This window comes from Quercus robur, chromosome 5 (assembly GCF_932294415.1).
Source record: "Quercus robur chromosome 5, dhQueRobu3.1, whole genome shotgun sequence".
Taxonomy (NCBI): Eukaryota; Viridiplantae; Streptophyta; class Magnoliopsida; order Fagales; family Fagaceae; genus Quercus; species Quercus robur.
In genome coordinates this window covers 26,211,042-26,234,286 of record NC_065538.1, presented here as the reverse complement: position 1 = coordinate 26,234,286, position 23,245 = coordinate 26,211,042, and the positions used below count along the sequence as shown (strand labels likewise).

The window sequence follows — 23,245 nt, the reverse complement described above, 5'->3', positions numbered from 1 at the left end:
TCGGCCCAATTCGTATTGTTGGTGGCGAGGCAGCCTATTCCAGTGGGTAACGATATATCGTTGTCCGGGTCAAAGGATCTAGTAGTAGTGCCATAGAATGTGGTGGGCCTGGTCACTATTCTTATCCTTGGTGCTACTGCTACATGGTTTGACTGTGTCATGTCCACAGAAAATGTATGGAATTTTTTTTTTTTTTTTTGGGTGCAATGTTACATTCATACAAAATTAGTGCCGTAAATGATACAAGTTATTTATGAACAACAACTCAAACTTGGTTAGAGAAAAAAATTTGTTCATGTTCGTTTGTTTAGAAAACAAGCCAAGTTCAAGCATTAAATTTTGGCTCGATTATTAATTCAGTCAAACTCAAACATAATAATGTGTTCATAAACAAGTTTGTAAACATGAGAGTTTTATTTAACTATATATAATATTATTTTTTATATGTATACTTGTCTAAAAATATATTTATATAAACTTGAAATTAGATTTAACAATAGGTTCATATAATATTAAATTATTATTTGTAGCATATTGATGATATAAATAGTCTATTCGTAGTAAAAATTCATAAAATTGTGAAAAGGTAAAATATTTTAGTCATGGTTTTACAATATATAAGAAAAGAATAAGTTAATTAAATAGCTTAAGAAAAAGCTCAAGCTTGCTCGACAAGATTTTGAGCCAAGTTTTAACGGAAAATTTTGTTTGATGATGAGCTCGAGCTTGGCTCATGTTAGAAAAAACATTTAAATGAGAAATCTTGAATTTTTAATATTTGACTCGTTTACAGCCCTATACAAAATTTTAACAGTTGAGTTAACAAATTTTCACTGGTACTCATTTAAAGCCACCATTGACAGCTATTTTTTTACCTACTATTGGCAATCTACAATATCAATAATTGTAAAAAATTTTGTCAAATTTCTTATATCTATAAACTCTTTTTTTGGGGGTTTTGCTTGATTTTTTGTTTTGAGTTATTTTAGGGACACACTTTTCGCTAAACTCTTTTTTTGGGGGTTTTGCTTGATTTTTTGTTTTGAGTTATTTTAGGGACACACTTTTCGCACAACTTTGCCACGCCTTGGATTAACATCACTTAGGCAAAGGTCCACCACTTAAAATACTCCAATCCAATAGACACCCAAGCAAATTGTCGCAAAATGTGTACCCAAGGTATCCCTTTGGAATTTGAGGGAGCTTGGATTTGGAAGTGGTACTGCTCCTATTAATAAGAATGCTGTCATATCCTCCAAAAAAAAAAAAAAAAAAAAAAAAAAAAAAAAGAATGCCGTCATGTCCATGAATTATTTATAGATTTGGCCTCATTAATTTGAATTTAACTCCTTGAACAAAAAAATTACTCATGTTACACCCAAAGCTAATTAAACGGGCTCACACTGTTGTCCCAAATTCGTCTCAACAATGAGAGTTTTTATTATTATTTGATGATGCATGCCTAGACGAAAAAAAAAAAAAAAAAAAAACAGAAAACAAAAATTCTACTATTCCAAAACGAGGAAAAGAATGTGGTAGCATCAATTATTTGGCAATGCATATAAGAAATCCTAACAACATCCATAGTTCCAACAGATGACCCAGCCTGTGTCTATATAATCACAGTTAAGGATTCTATCTCAAACGTTGCGAAAGCAACATCCACAAAAACTAAGGACCAATCAAAAACAAACAGAACACAAAGCTTTTGAATTCTGAAAGCTGTGGTGTATACTGGAAATTGTCTTATCATCTCCCTGAATTTTATTCCAGCATGAAAAATTGAAGGCTGCATTTAGTGATGATGATGATCATCATCGCCGTGTCCATCTGGAGGTCCTCCAGGTCCCACCACTTCCAGCTGTGAAACATCAGATGAATGATTAATTAGGGAAAAATCCTGCAATGCTGAAAGCAACTAACTTTTTCTGTACTGAGCCACAACAATAGCTAATTCAATCGGTATATGATTTTGAGAATAAAGCCGCATTAGAAGATGATAAAAGAAATTAAGGGAAATCAGCAAGCTAAATTTAAGCTATGGAATGGACAAGTTTAACTACATTCAATCCCTAAAAGAAGGGAAGAGAAAAGGACACATTGGCTGGAATATCATTCAATAATTGCCTTCAAAAAGCTATTGATACAACTTAATAAGAGGATAGAATATTGCCTTTGCAAAGATACGATCACAACCACTAATTCAAATATGATCCAAGGTCAAAACTCTATCATATAGCAGTCACATGCCTATTCATAAGGTCACATGAATTATCAGTGGTCACAACTAATTGAAAGTCACATGATTTATTACATAACAAAATTATAAGACTTGCATACGATCCACATTGATTGTATAAAGGAAAGGAGAAAATGCAGAAAGACTCTGAACTTTAGATCATAATCAAACTAATCCTCAGTTCATCTAATTTGAAAATTTGATTCCCTAAAGTTACATAAATAACCAAATTGATCCTACAGTTACATTTCCTGAAGCTATGGAAAACACATTTCTCTCTCCAGTGGCCAAGAACCACCACTTTACCACCATACTGCCGCTTAGTATCACCCAATCCGTCCTCTGGCCTTCCCAAACAAAAAACATCACTCTGAAACTCATAGCTGGCTACCAGGCTACCAAGAACCACAGCTACTCCATACCCCCACAATCTCTCCACTAACCTCAATCATGAGGAATCCTTCAACTCCCGTTAAAAATTGTGTAAGCCCATACTCCCCAATCACCACATAACCTAAGCCCCATGGCCTCAAGGCCTAAACAACTGACAACCACCTTTAGAAAAAATTGCAATCTACTACACCCATTGCCAATCCAACCTTTGTCCAAGCCAACCACCATCCTCGGTTGACGTCCCTTTCGTCACCTCCCATGGCAAGGGGTTTGGCTAGCTCACTCAATCTCACCACCCCTTGTCCGAACTCCAAACAGAGAATCAAACCCATAGAAACCAATTTTTACCCAAAACCATAAACAACCACCCAGAACCCAAATCACTGATGCTATTGCCAAATCCTGATGCAAATTAACCCATGGCTGAACACCCACAAGTCCATTCTAATTGCCCAAGCCTCCAATCTTTGCTACAAACCAAAAAAAAATCAAACACTGCCACTATTTGCTGCTCCCTAAAGCCCAACCAACCACTTCAAACCCCAACAGCATCCACAAGAATTATATACCCAAACACCACCTTTAGGTCACAGTGGCAACCAAATCACAGTCCAAAAAGTGAGGTGAGAGTATGAGTCTTTTAGAGAGAACTGGTCAAGTGGGAAAGAGGAGGAGAAAAACTAAAAAAGAAAAGCAATTTTTATTACATTATATATATATATATATATATGCTATCACGAATAATGCACATGACAACATTTTCTGTAGTGGAGGGACCAAGTTCGTCATATTTGTAACTTCAGAGACTAAAATTTTAAATTAGCAGAATGGACGGTCCATTCGATTTTCGAACCAAAGTTCCAGGGGTAATATATGCCAAATTTGAAACCCCAAGAGAGGAACTGCATGGAATATAAAACAGATTAGATGACGGCATGCTTATGCTATAATCAACACCTTGAATTTTCTTTTTTCCTCCACAAAGACAATGACTTAAAAGTTGCAAATATTTTAGCCTCTGTTTCAACCAGATTAATAATTAGTGTGAATCTTTGCTCGAATATGGTCATCTATGTATTTAACACGGAGCAAACATAAAAAATATAATTTTAATTGATTCGCCATGCCCTGTTCAGGACATGTATGTGAAGCTAACTGTAGCAAAGTTGATGGCCAACTATAGTCATAATGAGCCTTTGGGACTCAGCTTGTGGAATAATCTGCCAAGTAAATGGTTAGCTGTTGTATAAGAATCCTAACTTGTGTACATTAAAGTATTTGTTGTGTGTGTCCCTGTCTATCTATTTAGCCCTGGATCCACATTTAGACATACAGCTTCATGTTCAAATTTTGAATCACCTCCATGCACTCCAGATCAGACCCTTTTTTTTGGTTTTGACAAGTTACTCCAGATTAGGTCTTAGCAATAAACAGTCAATCCAAGTTTAACCATTTACTTACCTCAAAGTACTGTGTACACACTGGACATTCATGTGGCTTGCCTTTCTCCAGCCAAAACCAGACAACATCATGTTCATCCTCTGCCATTCAAAAGCAAGAAAATCACACGGGCATTAATAAAATGAAACATATTTATTTTTCTATAAAGGGAGAAGTATGTATGCACATCCAAGAGAACAGTAAAAATAGAGAAAGATAAGGAGGCACCCACCGCCTTCACCACCAGGGCATCCAACTATTCTCTTGTCATAGTAGGACTTAATAATTGCAGGTTCTTCCTACAGGCCAAAAACAGAAAGAAAATATACATATATTAAACAGATTAAATCCTGTTGTGAAAATCATTATAGATTTAGGCAAAAACCAAAGATAAATTAGTTTCTCACAAGAAGGCACAGTAATAAGTAATAACAACTTCAGAGTCATATAAACAAGTAGTCCTTATCCACATTGACTAAAAATGTAGATACTATAGAATAATAAGCGCTTCTTTTCTCTCTTCATGAAGATAGATTATTATCCATTGAAAATCATAAGGACATGAAAATATAAAACTATAATTCTGAACGAGACCATTGAAGTTGTTCTAGTCATCAAGAAGATGATATGATATCATTTTTCTGATTTCATGACAAGTCACCATTTCAACTTTCTTCTACTAAGCATATGAATGGTTTCCATCTCATAATAGACCATGATATGAAAAGAGACATTTCTAATAAAATTTTACAAGATAGAATGGAGACTGGCCCAAGTAAACTGGCAGCATACAAGAGAAATTCTGATAAATCAAAATCTAATAATTTATAGAACCAAACAAAGAAGAAAAGAGGAACCACTGCAAGCCCTCATCCACTCAGAAAGATATTTCAAGAACTAAAGCCTCAACTAGGCAAAGAAAGCTCAATGCCATCAAATTTTTAAACGCATCTCTCTCTCCAAAGGCACCACAACAAATAATATTAATAAAGACCTCATCTCTCTCTTAAAAAATATTGCGATATTCCTACCTTTGACCTTTTAAATTTATTTTTTTGCAAGAACTATACAATGATGGTTTCAAGCAATGGCCAAAGTATAAGCTAACACCCTTTTTTCATATGTTATATAATTTGACCAGAGGAATCATAAACAATAAAGGAGTATCAGATGATAAGCATACAACAGAAATGAGGGAAGAAGAGAGAGGGAGAGAGAGAGAAAGAGAGAGAGAGAGAGAGAGAGAGGCTAAATGGAAAACTAAGTCTAAGAAACTATAATCTGAAAGTTAGACAAAAGCATTTCTGATTCATAACAGATTCCTTAACCTTTTTATTTTCATTTTTATTATTATTACTTGGTAAGGTATAACAATTTTACTTAGGAAGCAACTGAGGTTATGAGCTACATAAGCCACGAATAAACAAGTAAACAACACCAATACATAGTTATTATCCTCAAATCAAAGTTTCATGCTATAAAACTCAATTCTTTCCCTAAGATACAAAAAATTATCGTCAATGCAGTCAGAAAAAAATATGATATACCCAGTAGTGGGTTTATTAATTTGAGAGCTTCTCTGCTGCTGGAGAATCTTGTTTCTTTTCCACCCCCCCCCCCCCCTTTTTTTTTTCATTTCTTAGAATCTTAATGATGAAATTATCTACTTGTTTGCAAAAAAAAATCTTCTTCAAAGTGCGCTATACACATACATGTTTAAGCAAGTGATCCTTGCCATGGTCCAAACCAATGACAGAATCAATTGCAAGATTAAAGCATTGCTCTTTCTCGGGTATGTGTGTGTGTGTGTGTGTGTGTGTGTGTGTGTGTGTTAAAATAATAACTAAAATCTATGCCTTAAAACACTAGTTTGAATCCATGACTTTTAATTTATCAATCGTCTGTTATCATTTGTGCATTTGGGGTTCAATGGGTACGTCCACGAGTGTCGTTTAACTATGTTTTGGGAAGCATTCATCTGTGCTTGGAACTTAGTCCTATTATACCTATTGCGGACATTATCAAGGGTGAAGAATTGGTGTACTTAGAGAATTTAAAAGCCTTAGTTATTCTTTTATAAGAACATTGTTTGAGTGGTATCATTGAGCCAATAATCCTTTTTGCCAATTTCATAATACGAACACTAGCAACAAATCTTACCAATCAACACACGCAGAAACATCATTTTCAAAACTCAAGCAAGTTATCAATAATGAAAAAACTGTGAAACCAAGTTAGGCAATGCATTAAGTACTAACCTTAGTGCCGAAAGGACCGACTGGATAGTCAATATCAAGAACTCTCTTTCCCTACACAAACCAAAACCAAAACCAATCAATTCCACTCTCAATCGGGCCAGAATTATTATTATTATATTTTTCACAGCAACCAAACAGGACGTTAGATAAAGACGGTTAAGTAATGAGATGAAATCAGAGAAAGACCTGAAGCTCGGCTTCAAGCTCCTCACGCTCGTGTCCAGTGGCAATGGGCATTACATCTTCAACTCTCTTCTTCACCGCACCATCAGCTGCACAAAAAAAGAAATGAAAAACAAAACCAAATCAATCACACACTAAAATACAAAAAAGAAAAGAGAGAGACTTGAGTGAAAGATCTAGTACTGGAATCAGCGGTGAAATGGCGGAGGTTGAAGAGAGAAGCGGAGGCGGAAGGGGAAATGAGGGATCCGGTGTGTATGGAGGTGGATCGGGTGGGGGCGGCGGCGGTGGCGGCGGCTAGGGTTTTGAGATTGGAAGAGAGGAGTCTCCGCCACATAGTGACTGCTGTGAGTGTGTATGAGAGAGAGTGAAATTGAGATCTCAGGTCACGCCCTTCCTTTTGTTGTTATGAGACGAGCTCTTTCTGTTTTTCCGGCTTTGAATTGGTATTTGGCTGCCGAGTTAAGAATGAATGAGAAAAAAATATGGTGGTAAAATTAGGATCAAGGGGAGTGTTGTGTGGGGCGACTTGTCTACTACTGTGCGGAAGAGTGGTTTGTTTGTGTGTGTGTGTGAGTGGATTATTGGATTATTGACTCTTTCGCACGTGAGACTGCTTAGTTTGCACGTGCGAGTGGAGGCTCGGCTAATTACATTTGTACTTTACACATGAGGGAATTGAATTGAAATTTCATGTGTAAGTAAGGGACCGTTGACGTTTTTGGGTCTTCTTCTTCATTACATTTTGGAAAATGGCCACTTTTAATGATTGACAGCAAGGACATTGGTAATGGGCCTAGACTGAACAAAAATCTGCAAGCCCATTTGTTAAATGAGACATGCTTGGTACAATATAAATGAGACATGGAGGTAAAATTAATAGGGATATTTAAATGAGACATGCTTGGTACAATATAAAGTTTTTTTTTTTTTTTTGGTAGAAGGTACAATATAAAGTTGTGTTCTTAATAAGTGTCTTTTCCTTGTTTTTAACAAATACCAGTAAATTGTGTTTTTGTTGGAATAATGATTGTCACTATTTTGACTTCAAAAAATTAATACTTTTGTTTTAGTTAATTAGGTCTAAAGGCAGGTTTACAAAGCAGACAACAAAATGGTAAAAATATTATGGATAAATAATTAAATATAATGCTGGGAAAGTTGTACAACAACTTATTGGTTGCAGGTGTATGGGATGGACATGGACAAGAACTCACATTCATACTCAAACACCAGAAGAAGAAAAGAGAAAAACATTATATCAAGGTTGTGCTACACTACAGTGAGAGAGATAAGGCATTGGATAGAGCTGGAATGTGCAACTGTATTTCTGTGATGTTAGTAAAGAATGCAAGAGAGTTGAGCACTTGGATCTGGAAGTATTGATGACAAAATAGAAAGTTTGAAGTGAACTGAAAGGCTATGCCTATGTTCCTCCAAGGCTTTGGAAACTCTTTATCTTATAGTCAATGAATGTTGCATAGAAAAGTGGCAGTACATGTAAGTACAAGAGAGAGAGAAAGTAGTACATGACTGCATCCATGCACAAGTGTACTATTGTACTAAGTTACTAACTATATAGTACATGAATTATTTTTCAGTTACAAACAAGAAGCACAGAGAGAATGAAGATTTCCACTCATGTTTAATCAATTCATACTTCTAAAAAAAAAAAAAAAAAAAAAAAAATTCATACTTCTAAATCAGCTGTTCTTAAGAGCATTAACATAAATGAAAGTAAGAACAAAAAATTATTTGTAAAAGCTAATGGATTCTTGATGCAACAAGTGGTTCTAGATTTCTATGTGAGAAGCTTGTAAATGTTTTAATTCATTGGCTTTTATAATTTAGTATGCAAACTCAATTGGTTTTTTAGTCCTCTTTGGATTTAGACAAGTAGACAACTCAGTCTCTCTCTCATTCTATCAATTTTCAAGTGAAAATTGAAATCTTTCAAGCTTATAACAATCAATGGGTTCCTCTTTTTTTTTTTTGGTCACCTCAAAATTCATTTGCCACATAACATTAATCAAATAAAAAGAGTTGCAAGTATGAAAGTTTAGTTCTGAACCCACTAACCTAGACTTGCTAGTGATTGAGCTGTTGGGGTTTCTATTTGTAGTACCCATCATCATTATCATCATACTTGGCATGGTTACTAGTTTCTGGATTATTTGAGGTAAAATTGAAGCTACCATAAAATAATTCCAGGAAATCAGAATCTAACATAAAAAAAGAGTGCAGAATACTACCTTTGGTTACTTTCTTTCCATATATGATAAATGAAAGCAACAAAAACAATTCAAGGTTCTTCCCAAAGTATTAGAGAAACAACTGACGATCAATGACTTATTTAAGGAAAACACACATGTACTACCAGTAAAACCATTACACGTTATTACCCTCTACCTTTGCATATCAAAAGAAGGCTAATACTTGTTCACACACTGTATGCAATAAGCATTGCCCATTTCAATCTTTTTTATTTGTCTTCTGGTATCACTCACCAACTTACTTGTACTCACACACCTCAACAAAACGGCATCGCCGAAAGAAAACACAAACATAATATCTAGAGCTGCCATACGCCCATACCTTTATCCTATCCTTATGCATTTTCCATTAAATATTGCTATGTACCTCATCAATTGATTACCTACCCTCACTCTTTAATTTATTTCTCCGTGGGAAAAACTATATGATTCCACACATAATTACTCTTTTCTCTAATGGCCTGTTTGGAAGTTTAGAGAGGGAGAGGGAGGAGAGTAGAAGAGAGGAGAGTAGAAGGGAGTAGAGGGGAGAGGGGAGGAGAGTAGAGTAGAGGAGAATGATTATACTCCACCTTGTTTGGATGTTTTTAAAATTAGTAAGGGGAAGAGAGTAATTAGCCCTTCCTCTTGTTTGGATTTTTTAAAAATTAGGATGAAAATGAGAGAAAATGATTTAAATAGACAAATTTACCCTTATTTGAAAATGGACTTGCAACATTGGTCTATGATTAATTTGTTTGATTAAATAATTATTTAATCAACATTTTCATTCCATCAAAATACCACTTATAGGGTAGTCACTCCAGAGAGGCCTGGAAACCAAATTAAAATGGTTAAGGAATTGCTGAGAAAGGGAGGATTGGAGTGGGACATAGAACTGGTAAGGGGTCTCTTTTTACCCCAGGATGTAAAGGCAATCCTTAGTATTCCCATTAATGAATCGGTTGCAAAAGATAGAATGTTATGGACTAAAGATAAGAAAGGTAATTTTACTGTTAGGAGTGCATATAGGCTGGCTCAGGACTTAGTGGCAAAGGGGGGTAATACAGGTTGTTTGGACCCAATGAAAATACAGGGAATATGAACTTGCCAAACAAAATTAAGCACTTTGTTTGGAAGGCATGTAATGGTATCTTGCCCACTAAAGACTCTCTCTTCCGTAGAAAGATCACGGACACTAATACATGTGAAGGTTGTGAGAGACAGGTAGAAACAACCATGCACATGCTCTGCTTTTGTATCCGTGGAACAGAGGTTTGGAGTGCATGCAAGCTTTCTCTGCCTTGCATTTTTCAAGAGTCATGGAGCTTCGTGGACACGTTTAGCAGACTTCGGACTAGTTGGGAGGCCTAGTTAGGGTTGTTGGAGAGGTGGGTCACAATCTGTTGGGGTATTTGGAAGAGCAGAAACGAGGTCCAGCACGGAGGAAAGAGGCGACCTGGTCCAGTAATTGTGAGGAGATCACTGAAATTGTTGGAGGACTTTCAATCAACCAATGAGAGGCCGTGCAGATCTAGAATAGAAAACCATAATAGCGTTGCTTGGAAGCCACCACTACTGGGTTCCTTCAAGGTCAACGTTGATGGGGCTCTGTTTTAAAAAACAAAGCAGTCTAGCGTGGGAGTCATGGTGCGTGATGAGGAAGGTAATGTGATCACAGCCATGTCTAGGAAGATGAACTTACCCCTCGGAGCGTTAGAGATGGAGGCGAAAGCCCTAGAGATTGGGGTGAAATTTGCTGAGGAGGTGGAGCTTAGAGATGTGGTGTTCGAAGGAGACTTGTAGTTGATAATCAACGTTGTCCACGGTATTGGAGAGGCTGAGGCTTCGGTTCAGAACATCATCCACGATGTGCTGCGGAAAGCCCAATGTTTTAGAACCTTTGATTTTTTACATATTAAAAGGCAGGGGAATGCCCCTGCCCACTTGTTAGCTCAGCATGCCTAAAATGTTGAGAACGTGGTTGTTTGGCTGGAGGACTGTCCCAGTCAAGTGGCACATGCGTGTGCACATGATGTATTTGTTTTTCAATGTTCTGAATGAAGTTAAGTATTTCCCATAAAAAAAAAAAAAAAAACTACTATTAATTATTATAAAATAATTTTTATTACCTCAAAAACAATTATAATAAAAATAAAAATCCTTCAAAAATTTCGATAGTTTCCTCGCATTTCTCACTAACCAAACAAAAAGCTAGCTCTACCTCAGTCTATCATATGACATCCAAAAAGTAAAATTAGAATTCAAAATTTTTTGAGCAACCAAACAAAGACCAAGAGAGAGAGATAGAGACTGTTGCTTTGTTAGTTATGGATTAGCTGCTGCAGAGGAGGGCACCGTCGAGGGTGTTGGAGAACGGCGGAGAGTTTGTCGACGTGGTGGTTAGAGAAGGGGATGGACTGGGAGCTAGGGTGGTTCCGGCCATGGACGCAGTGGTGAAGGTTTTCTGCGTGCATATGAAGCCAAACTTTTCACTGCCATGGTAGCGAAAGAGACAGTACAGCTCAAGTAGCAGTGGCTTCGTCATCGCCGGGAGGAGAATCCTCATAAATGCTCACTCCGTTGAGCATTTCACTCAGGTGAAGCTCAAGAAGCATGGCTCCGACACCAAATTCCTCGCTATCGGCACCGAATGCAACATTGGTACGGCTTTCCTTCTTTTTGGTGATTTTGTTTGGAATAGATATTTGAGCTTCATTTGGGTTCGATTTCGTGGGGGTGTTTGGATGTCGAGAATATGTGGGAAATTGGGTGTGACTGATTTTGTGTTTTGTGATTGTTGCTCTGTTAGTTTATGGATTTGGGTATTGGATCTTTGGATCTATGCAATTAGAGACTTTGTTTAGTATTCGGTTTTGGTTTCTCTTTTCTGTTTGGTTGGCAAGAAAATATTGGATAGAAACTGTAAAGATACTAAATTTAGTAGAAATTGTGTTTGGTTTGTAAGAAAGCACTGGGAAGATTTGTCATTTGTAGTGTTAAATTTTCTCAGGAAACAAACAAAGATTATTTATATAATCGGTTTGTAATTTTGTTAATTTAAAAAGGGTAAATAGGAAAATTCATTTGGTCAATAATTTATTTACTCTACTCCCTCCAAATCTCTCTAATTTGGGGGAATTAAAAATGAGAGGTTAGAGGTAGTTGAAACCCCTCCAAACCTCTCCCGCTCCTTCCTTAAAAAACTTCCAAACAAGCCATAAGTTTGTTAATATATTTGGTACACACTTCTTCATACAATACTCACACAATCACTTATGCAAGAAATTGAGTGGTGTCTTAGTTTGATAATAAAGAGATATCATTATGAGTGGACACCAAATATTAAGACTTTGTCTCTCTCTCTCTCTCTCTCAAAAAAAAAAAAAAAAAAAAACTTCAGTTGGAAGTGTTTGACTTAAAGAAATTATTAGGTCCATTTTAGGACTGTTTAAGTGGTCCTCCTTGATCCTTACAACCAATAAAATTATTTATTGTGTTGCTTAGGAAGTTGATTTACACATTTGCATAAGTGACATAGTTTCATTGGTAAAGAGAATCAATTCAGCAGTCCTCTTGATGAACCTAATAATTTCCCACTTAATTACTTGGGGGTAAAAGTATAAGTAAGGCAGATTTATAATCATTCTTATTTAAGTATCACTCATTGTGATTATATTGTAAATAAATAAAAGAACATGTGTTTTAATTACCTTAGTTTGTTTTCGTATAATAGGAGGATAGGCCAATGAATCTTAAATTTGGTATCTACCATAAAATGCACATAAAATGAAAGGTACCCGCAAGGCTAGTATTAATAAAACTGGAATTACTAAATTAAAACTTATAGGGTGTTACAATATTACAAATAATATTATAAGCGTGTGTCGCATAAGGATATTTTGTTAATTAATGGATGTGCAAATATGCATGTCCATGAAGAGTTAGTGGAGTAGGTTATATATATATAGATATAGATAGATGAAATCTCAATGCTTCTTGATGTGTTCTTCAAAACATTCATGTAAGCAATCCGCCATAAGGGAGTAAACACCTTCCGATCGTTTGAAAATGAGTGCTTCCAGGCTCAAATTTAGTTTTACAATTTGGAAGTACGTATCTTCTCAAGGAAATTGTATATAAATGGGTAATAATCAATTTGGGAAGGATGAGGAAAGTGAATGTAAAATGAAAAATGATGGAAAGGAGATAAGCTTGCACAAAAAGTATGAGGATGATCACGATCATAAGTTTTATAATATATTTTCTAGCCATTAATAATTTCTCCAACTCTAAAAAATTTCTTATTTGGATGTTAAAGGCAAAACAACTATTTAAAGGAAATAAATCCCCCATCACAATTAAACGACTTCACAATGGATCGATATATAAAATATTTTAGTTTGTATATTTATTTTACATTAAAAACTAGTTGTTTGAGAATTATGATTTTAGAAATATGATAACTTTTAAGTAAATACCTTTACGGCAAGTGATGTCCTTTGGCTAGGGACATGAGATTTCAAAAGACTTTTTTTATGGAAAATAATATGAGATTCTTAGTTCAAATATATTGTTTATAAGAATAAATATTCAAATATCCTTATAAAAATGCAATTATTGTGTGTGAAATTAAAAGAACATAAGTGCATGGGATATGTTATTTGAAATTTATTAGATCAAACTTAGTGCAAAGGTTAAAAAGAAATTATTGGTCCAAAAAAAAAAAAAGAGATCATGTCATGTTGGAAGGAAAAAATGGGCAAATGTCCCTTTAAAAAAAAAAATCTAGCATTTTTGCTCCATTTCCCAAACTAATTAGAGAAATGCCCCTCTTTTGAAACTTGATTTTCTCAAAATTGAGTTATAAAATAAAAAATTTCTGGAGCCTTATAGTGTCGTTTTAAGGAGCCTATAGTGACGTTTTAAGGATCTATAGTGACGTTTTTTAACTCGATCTCCATAAAGTCAAGTTACATGCAATTTTTTTTTTTACCTATAACTCGACTTTATGGAGATCGAGTTACAAAACGCCACTATAGATCCTTAAAACGTCGCTATAGGCTCTTTAAAAACGCCACTATAGAGCTTAACTCGATTTTGAAAAAATCGAGTTTCAAAAGAGGGGCATTTCCCTAATTAGTTTGGAAAAGAGGGCAAAATTCTGGATTGTTTTTTTAAAAAAGAAAAATGCCAATTTTTTCCCATATTGGAATATATGAAGTCAAAATCGTTATACACTTCTTAATAAAAAAAGCACTATAAATGGTGAAAACTTATATAAGATAAGAAGTGACTTCTCAAGAATTATATTAAGTGATATTAGCAGGGACAAAACTGAAATTGATCAGACAAATGGTGGCAAAGATGAAATTGAAATTGTCTTAAAAAAATCAAGGGACTAAAAAACAAGGGAAAAGAAAATCAAGAACTAAAACAAAAACACCCCATATTTATAGGGACGAAAAGTGATTTTTTGTCTTAAGATTTATGGCTGTGTTTGCATCATTAATTAGAATGAATTTTTCAAATTTCTATGCACACGATGCATTTTCAAAAGAGTTGGCACCACTGTGCACTCTTGGTGTGGTGGTCACTTTATAAGTATAAATACTTGTGGGGTGTGAGGAGTAAGGGTTGGGGTTCAAGTTTTCAAGAGAGAGTTCCACACACATATACACAGATTATGATAGAGTAGAAATTCTATCTTGTATATATATAAAAAGAAGAGTTGGCATGCTTTGTTGTTACTTTAAAACGTGTGAAATATATTTTGCTAAAAATGCATTTTTTAGAGCAAAAGTCATAATTAGAGGTGTGTAGCCAATCCACATATGCCAAAATTGGTCCAATCTAATCGAGCCCAGTAGGTTGGGTCGGTTTTTAGGGTTGAGTTATCAAAATTTTTTCTTAACAGCAGGTTGGGTTAGGTGTAGGTCAACAGATTCACAAATCCACCTAATCTAACCTAACCCACCTTTATTTAATATATATTCAAAATATATATGATATGGTTTTATTACTTACTCTTTTGCCCTTCTCTTGAATTTAAAAAAAAAGAAAAATCCTAACCTATTTTTTCATTTCATTCCAATCTCAAATTATTTGTGTTGGTTTGATGCTAAGCTCAGGTTTGTAAGGTTATAAATTTGCTGTTATTTGGTGGTATGCTCAGATTTGATTAGTGCATTAAACTAACACAAATAAGATTATAAATTTGTTATAATTTGTGTTGATAATCTTATAAATCTGTTGTTTTAATACTTAGGGCCCGTTTGGTAAAAAATTTCTAATAATGTTGTTTAAGCATTGTAGAAATATGTGTGAGTTAAAAAGTGTTGTGAAAATACGCTTTATGGTATTTAAATACTGAAAATTGTTGTTTAAACAACAATACCAAACTGACCCTTAATTTTTTTTATATATAAAAAATGTTGTCCAATCCAATCCACATCGGTTGGGTTGGGTTGGACCCTTATGATGTGTTGGATTTTTTCCAATCCCATTATGATGGATTAGATTGAAAAAACTCCTCAACCTGACCTATACTCTAGTTAGAATCTACAAAATGGGGATTAAATTTATGCATTTTGCTTCCATGTTGGCTAGTGGGACCCACTAACTCTCTTTGTTTTAACACCTGACAACTTATTCTCTTATTTATTTCCCATTCTTTTTCTTTTCTTCTTTTTATCTCCTATGATTTATTTTTCTCCCTTTTCTTCTTACTTTCATTTCTACTTCAACATTAATCTCTCTCTCTCTCTCTGTGGTAACCATCCTATTTTGCAGCCTCTAGTAAAACATAATGGGTAAGGCTTGGATCCAATGTCTAGTTACACTGGACCCAAGCCAAATCTAAACAGAATTACATAAACAAGACTATGAATTTCAAAAGAATGCATTTTTCTAGAAACAAATACACACAAGGAAGATGAAATGAAGTCTTAACACAAAGAACACCACAAATGCCACTAAAAGACTGATAATTTTTAAGGGACGCTACGATAAGTTATACTACACAATACAATTTCTTAAATTTTATATTCAATAATGTGAAATACATAAAGTGACCATAAATATAATATTAGTTATATTTTAATAACATGATTATTGTATTTTATTTTAGATTGAAAAATGTTTTTTTTTTTTTGGAAAAGTGTTCGAAACCAAGCATTAGCAACTTTTTTATATTTTTTGTATCAGAGCATTTGTCTCAATTCGTGCAGAAATTTCTGTCAATTTTAACATAAGAACCTAATATTTCTATTTTATATATTCATTTTTTAAAACACTCCAAATTAAATTATCTATTTTACACTACATTTTATTTAAATATTAATTTTTCTTGATTTTTTTTAATTGTTTATCTTTCTTATCACACAATAGTCATCAATCATCATCCATTTTCACTCTTCATCATTAGGATATGTAAACAAATAATAAAAAAAATTAAATACAAAATAAATAGTGCCCACTATTACTAGAGTAATTATATATTTTTACACAATTTTATAAGAACTAATGTAGATAAATTTTATGCTTTAATTGACTAAAATGTGATTCTTTTTCCATATGCCAGTGCTCTCACTAATCAAAAGGACATAGGTAGCTTTGCCTTAAAAAAAAAAAAAAATCAAAACAAACATAGGCGGTTTCAAAACAGGGTTTCCGACTCTGAAATGGATTTGGAAAACTTTGTAAGATATAAACACTAGCCGTTCGGTTTCAAAACATGGGTTGGTGTTCAAATTTGAAAACAGGGTTTCCAATTCCAAAATGGACTCCGGAAACTTTTTAAGATATATATAAAAACAAAAACAAGGGTTGTGTTTCTGGTAAAGTAATCTCAAATCTGTGTTTGAGGATTAGAGCATCTTCGCTCTGAGCAAGAAAAGCAACAAATTGGGTAATCTCAAATCTATGTTTGAGAAGGAAGGGTTGGATTTTTGTTGTTGTGGTTGATATATGGAGAAGATGGATACGGGTGTGGAGGTGAATGAGGATTATTTGTTGGGTGGTTCTATAGTGGAGGTGTTGTACATATTTTCAGGGAAACAAGCAATAGTGTTGGGAAAGGCAGTATCTGAATCTAATGAGGATGAGGATTACAAAGACTGCTTCTTGGTTTGGCTAATTGGTGAAGAAGTTGAGAACTTTTCAGTGAAGGATGTGAAAGTACATAAAACCCTTATCAGAAGGTGTACTAGGAAAGTGTCCCGCCTCTCTTTTCTGCAAAGTCTTTGTGATCAAAACCTCTTATCTGATCAACATTGTTCTACACTTGAGGAGGAGGAGGAAAGAAGAGGAAGCATCCTGCAATTCTTGTTATCATTACTGCACGCAATAAGAACATGGGTATGGGATAATGAGATGGAGATTGAGGAGAAGGTGAATTTGCCCTTTGATTCTTCGCAAGAGGAGGAGGAGAAGGCTAGCTTTGAATCTTCTTCTATGGCTAGTTGTTCTACCTCTACCCCATATGTTCCAAATTGTGGCTGTGTCAAAGACATTGATTTTGAAAGTGAATATTATTTTAGTGATGCTAACTTTGTTTGCGGATGAGGATTATATAGATCTGAACAATTCAACTCAGTGTTCGTGTTCTCATAACACATCTAATTCCCTTCAGTAATTACTAGTTGGTCAATTTTGAACCAAAGTTGTATTTAGTGCATTTTTCTTCTTCTTGTTTTTTTTTTCTTTTTTTTTTTGGTCCTTTTTCAAGGACATTGCATAGAAGATTGTTGGCCTTAGAGCATTCTTATCAAGGATTGCAAATCCTAAAAGAAGCTTTTTTTTTAGCATTTATAACCCAAAAATTTGCCCCATCAAAGATTGTAAATGCTAAAAAATTTACAATACTGCTACAGTGCGCTCTCATTTTTGAGACCGCATTGTAGCACAATGCTATCAATTTTTTATTAATTTCTCTCTCTCTCTTCCGTGTGCTCTCATTTTTATATTTTTTCTTTCTTCCTTTTCACTCTCTCTCGTGCTCTTCGTCACATGCCACCGCCAATCTCGTGCTCTTCATCCACTCCTTTCCTTTTCACTGTCTCTTGTGCTCTTCGTCCACTCCTTCTTACTCTTTCTTTCATTTTCTCTTCGCCTCTCTGTTTCCCTTTCTCTCTGAATCTTGAGTTCGTGGGTCTTGGGTGTGGCTGGGATGCGATGTTGGGTGTGGTTGGGCTGTGGTGGTTTTTCGTGGATCGTGGATCTCTAGGGTGGTTCGTGGTGGGTCTCTGCGGTCATTCGGTGAGTGGGTTTTGTGATTTGATATCGGTGAGTTTTAATTTTAGTGGTTTTGATTGATTTTGGTGGGTTCTTCATTTCGGTGGTTGGGTTCGTGGGTTGATCGGGGTTGTTTTAGGTCTTTGTTGTGATTTTGTGATTCTTTGATTTGGATGATTCTTTGATTTTGTGGCTTTGGATGTGGAGGGTTTTTTTTTTTTTTTTTTTTCTCTGCTGTTGTTTGTGGTTGCGACGATGGTGAGTGGATGTGGTGGTTGTGAAATGGGTGGGTGGATATGGTGGCCGGTGGCATTGGGTTGTGAAAGAGAGAGTCAGAGAAAGAGAGAGGAAAAATAAAAAAGAATAAAAAATGATAAAGAAAGAATATTTAAATGAAGTTTAAAAAAAAATAGAAGTTTTGATGGAAGGGATGTTGTAAAGTGGCGTGTTATATGTTATAAAAAAGGGTTTTGAAATGGTAAATGCTAAATTTTTTAGAATCCTCGATAAGAATGCTCTTATGGCTTTATGAATTAATGGTATATATCTTCTTTTTCTTAAATCCAATGATGAATTTTGCATGTCCTTTCATTTAATGTTTTGTTCATTGCAAATTATTTTATTTTATTTGTTAGAAATACTTAATGCAATAGTATTGTATTTTCTCATTCAAAGAATATACACGAGTGCCTTTATATATATGAGGCATATGAGTGCAGTATAAGTAAGAGTGTAGTACAAGAATGTGTTCTATACAAATAATCTAGTTCGGCCTAAAGCCCACAATATTATACACGTTAACAGCCCCCCTCAAACTCAAGGTGGATGTAGACGCACCTAAGTCTTTGAGAAGCCATCGTAATCAAAGGAGCTCAGATGTGGTATTAGCAAGGACACGATATTTTGCTTCAGTACTGGAACGGGCACATGAGTTTGTTTCTTGCTTCTCCAAGAAATCAGAGAAGAACCAAGAAGAAAGCAATAACCAGTTGTAAACCTGCGATTAGTGGGATCTCCTACCCAATCAGCATCAAAAAATGCACGGAAAATAAGAGGAGAGTGAGCAGAGTAGAAAAGACCATGGAATAGAGTGCCCTTTAGGTATTGAAGAATGCACAGAATAACAGCATAGTGAGTCGATCGTGGAGCAGACAGATATTGGCTCACTTGGTGAACAACATAGGAAATGTCTGAATGAGTGACAGTGAGATAAACTAGGCTGCCAACCAAGCATCTGTAAAGAAAGAGATTAGACAATGGTTTCCCTCCTGAGGGAGTCAGATGTGCATTAAGCTCAACTGGAGTGTCAACAGTCTTGCTATCAGTGAGTCCAGCTCGAGGCAAGAGTTTAGAAGCATACTTGGCTTGAGTAATATAAAGTCCATTTGTAGAATGAGTGATTTCAAGACCTAAAAAGTAGCTAAGATGTCCAAAATCTTTCATCTCAAACTGCTGATTGAGAAAATCCTTGAGTTCTTGAATGCCACTGAGGTCATCACCAGTTATGATCATATCATCCACATATAGAAAAAGTAAAATAGTGCCTTTGTCAATGCGACGAAGAAATAAGGCAGAATCATAATGACTGGCCATGTAACCTAAGCGAGAGATGGTAGAGTTGAATTTGGCAAACCAAGCTCGTGGAGTTTGTTTAAGGCCATAAAGTGCACGTCGAGATGTCCAAGATCTTTCATCTCAAACTGGTGATTGAGAAAATCCTTGAGTTCTTGAATGCCATTGAGGTCATCACCAGTTATGATCATATCATCCACATATAGAAAAAGTAAAATAGTGCCTTTGTCAGTGCGATAAAGAAATAAGGCAGAATCATAATGACTGGCCATGTAACCCAAGTGAGAGATGGTAGAGCTAAATTTGGCAAACCAAGCTCGTGGAGCTTGTTTAAGGCCATAAAGTGCACGTCAAAGGTGACACACCTTGTTTGAATCAATAGAGAGACCAGGAGGAGGTTGCATATAAACTTCTTCACTTAAATCCCCATTAAGGAATGCATTTTTGACATCTATCTGAAAAAGGTCTCATTTACTTGCAGCAGAAACAGCTAAGAGGGCACGAACAGATGAGATACGAGCAACCGAAGCAAAGGTCTCTTCATAATCAATCCTATACTCTTGTGTAAACCCTTTTGCAACAAGACGAGCTTTGTAGAGCTCAATGGACCCATCAGAGCGAGTCTTAATCTTGTAGATCTACTTACAACCAATCACACGTGCTTTGTAGCGCTCAATGGACCCATCAGAGAGAGTCTTAATCTTGTAGATCCACTTACAACCAACCACAGATTTTTCGGGGGGAGTGTCACCAAATCCCAAGTATAGTTTTTAGATAATGCATCAAGTTCCTCTTTCATTGCAATCTGCCATAAAGGGTCAGTGGAAGTCTCACGATAGGTGTGAGACTCGTGTAGTGTAGCAAGGGTAGTGTAACAATGATAGTCAAGTAAATGTGCAGGAATAGATCTTACCCGAGTTGAGTGACGAGGTGGAATGTCTTGTGCAAGATCTTCAGGTGGAGCAGGAGCAGAGGACCCAAGCTCAAGGTTGGGGTTGGGTAGCTCGTCTTCGACCTGTTCATCTTCGACCTGTTCATTAAAGGGTGAATTAGGAAAGGGATTAGTGATATTTGGTGGTTGGACAGAGAAGTCTACAAGAGAATCAGGGCAACTATAGGAGGATCAGGAGTAGCTACAAAAGGAATATGTGCCTTATCTGGAAAGAGATCTAAGACAAAGGAGGAAGATAGAGAGGCACGGAAGTGAGAGAGCTCGACAAAGAGGCGATGTTCCCAAAAGACAACATTGCGGGAGATATGAAGATGATGATAGACAGGATCATAACACCGATACCCCTTTTGAGTTTCACCATAGCCAAGAAAACAACAAAGCCAAGAAAACAACAAAGCCTTGACCGAGGCTTAAGTTTGTTATGCTCATATGGTTGAAGAAGAACAAAACAAGCAAAATCAAAGGAGCGAAGGTGGTGATAGTCTGGAGGTGACCCAAAAAGGCACTCATATGGAGTTTGATTTTGGATGACAGGACTTGGAATGCGATTAATAGTATGAACAGCATGAAGAGCAGTTTCACCCCAAAAAGGAGCATGAACTTTGGCAGAGAGAAGGAGAGCACGAACAGTGTCAAGAATATGACGAAGTTTTCGTTCGGCTCTACCATTTTGTTGAGAGGTACCTAGACAAGTTAGTTGATGAATAGTGTCATAGGAATGCAAAATAGCTTGGAAAGCATATTGAGTGTACTTAAGAGTATTATCAGATCGAAAAATTTTGATACGTTTGGAAAATTGAGTTTCAACCATTTTTGCAAAATTAGAATATACTTGCAACAATTCAGAATGATGTTTCATATTAAAAATCCAGCTATAGCGAGAGTAATCATCAATAAAGACAACAAAATATCGAGATCCACCAATATTAGAGACAGAGGAAGGCCCCCAAACATCAGAATGAATAAGGTCAAAGATATCAGTGGATATTGATTCACTAGTATTGAAAGGCAAAGCTGGTTGTTTTCCTAACTAACATGAAACACAATCAAAATTTTCTGTAGACACTGAACCTAACAAACCTCTAGAAGCCAATTGTTGTACCCGAGAAGAAGATACATGACCAAGTCGAGCATGCCAAAGTGCAAGGGAAGGAATAGAAGGAACTGCAGCAGCTGCAGTAATAGAAACAAGAGCAATAAGTGGAAGACGAAGGTTGTCCACGGGAAACATACGCCCAACTCTGGGACCAGTCCTAAGCTCCTGTCCTATCCTCAGATCCTGTACAATACACCCAGAATAATCAAAGATAATACGATAACCTAACTCAACTAATTGTCCAATAGAAAATAAATTATAAGAAAGGTCGAGAACATTAAAGACTCTAGGATCTGAGAGATTGAAGGTTACAACGGAACTTATATTATGACTAGACATTGTGGAACCATTTGCTGTGCGAATATTAAGAGGGTGTGGTGCAAGTTTAAGGTCAGAAAATAAGGACGAGTGAGGTGTCACGTGATTGCAATAAGTAGAATCCATAAGCCAATAGGTAGGAGACATACCAGATAAAGCTGAGAGAGAAGAGGAATAAGATGCATTACCAACCATACGAATAACATTGTCGATGATATTTATAAGGTAATCTTTAGAAATGGTGAAAGTGGATCCAGAAGACTGAGACTTTGCAGAGACGGGAGCCATAGGTTGGACACTTTCAGTATTAGCAACTGTAGTAGCAGAAATGGAAATAGTTGATTTGTTGCATTGATAGAAAATCTTAATATTATGGCCAAAACGTTTGCGAAAATTGCAAAAACGTTTGTTGGATTGTTGGCGACGATTGTTGCAAAAGAAAGAAGACTTGTCTTTATTCTTCATTTAGAAGCAAAATATGCAAAAATGGACTGTAAAAATGAAATTTACGCGAAAAACTGGGTAAGGAGCACTTAGACTGCAAAAAAGTCAATGGTCAACGGTCAAAGTCAACGGTTAACTCCCAGCGATGATGCCAGTAAGATGACATAAGCTGATGACGTCAGCTAGGGTTTACGTGGATGCTGACATGGCAGTGATGACGTCAGCAGGTGACCCAACGGCACATGGAGCGCGTGAGGCGCGTGGTTCAATCTTCACCGAATCTTTGGACAACGCGTGGAGAGTCTGATGAGATCAATTCTTTTCTGACGATGTAGATCGGAGAAAGAATATTTCAATGACGGCGGCGGTGAGATGATCAGAGCAATGCTGACGGTGTGTGGCAGCGCGTGGAAAAGCTGCCCAATCTTTGACCGGCGCGTGGCAGCGCGTGTAGGCATGTTAAAATTTGAAGGGGTCTATGAGATAAACTAGTTTTAAGGGGTGCGTGACAGTGAGATAAAAGGAGGTGGCGGTGAGGATCATCGAAATTGTGCCAACTTTGCGCGCAAAGCACGAATCTCATCGAGCACGTCCACCAAAATCTGTCCATAAGCCGCCTGAACGGTCAAGACATGATCCAACGTACGTCGAATGTCTGAATCATCCGAAGTAGTCGGTGGAGGAACATCGGCATCAGCAGCAGCAGCACTAGATGCCTCAGCCGTATCAGCACCTGTAGAAGAGGGAGGAGGGGGAACAACACCAAATGACTCACCTCTAGGACGCTTAGAGCCAACTCTTAAGTGAGCAGCCCTCTGCCTAAGGAAGGTGGCACCTATGGGAGCTATGACATGAACGGGCTCA

General features: G+C 36.2%; 1 protein-coding gene across 1 annotated transcript; it reads right to left on the bottom strand.

Annotated features, from left to right (window-relative positions):
- Positions 1-1,521: 1,521 nt before the first annotated feature.
- On the bottom strand, positions 1,522-7,155 carry LOC126725640 (cytochrome c oxidase subunit 5b-1, mitochondrial-like). The gene is made up of 6 exons (XM_050430448.1): positions 6,697-7,155; positions 6,517-6,602; positions 6,331-6,381; positions 4,305-4,371; positions 4,094-4,173; positions 1,522-1,861 (listed from the first exon to the last, which is right to left on the bottom strand). The coding sequence occupies exons 1-6, from the start codon at positions 6,848-6,850 to the stop codon at positions 1,796-1,798; spliced, it is 504 nt and encodes a 167-aa protein (XP_050286405.1). The 5' UTR covers positions 6,851-7,155; the 3' UTR covers positions 1,522-1,795.
- Positions 7,156-23,245: the final 16,090 nt, after the last annotated feature.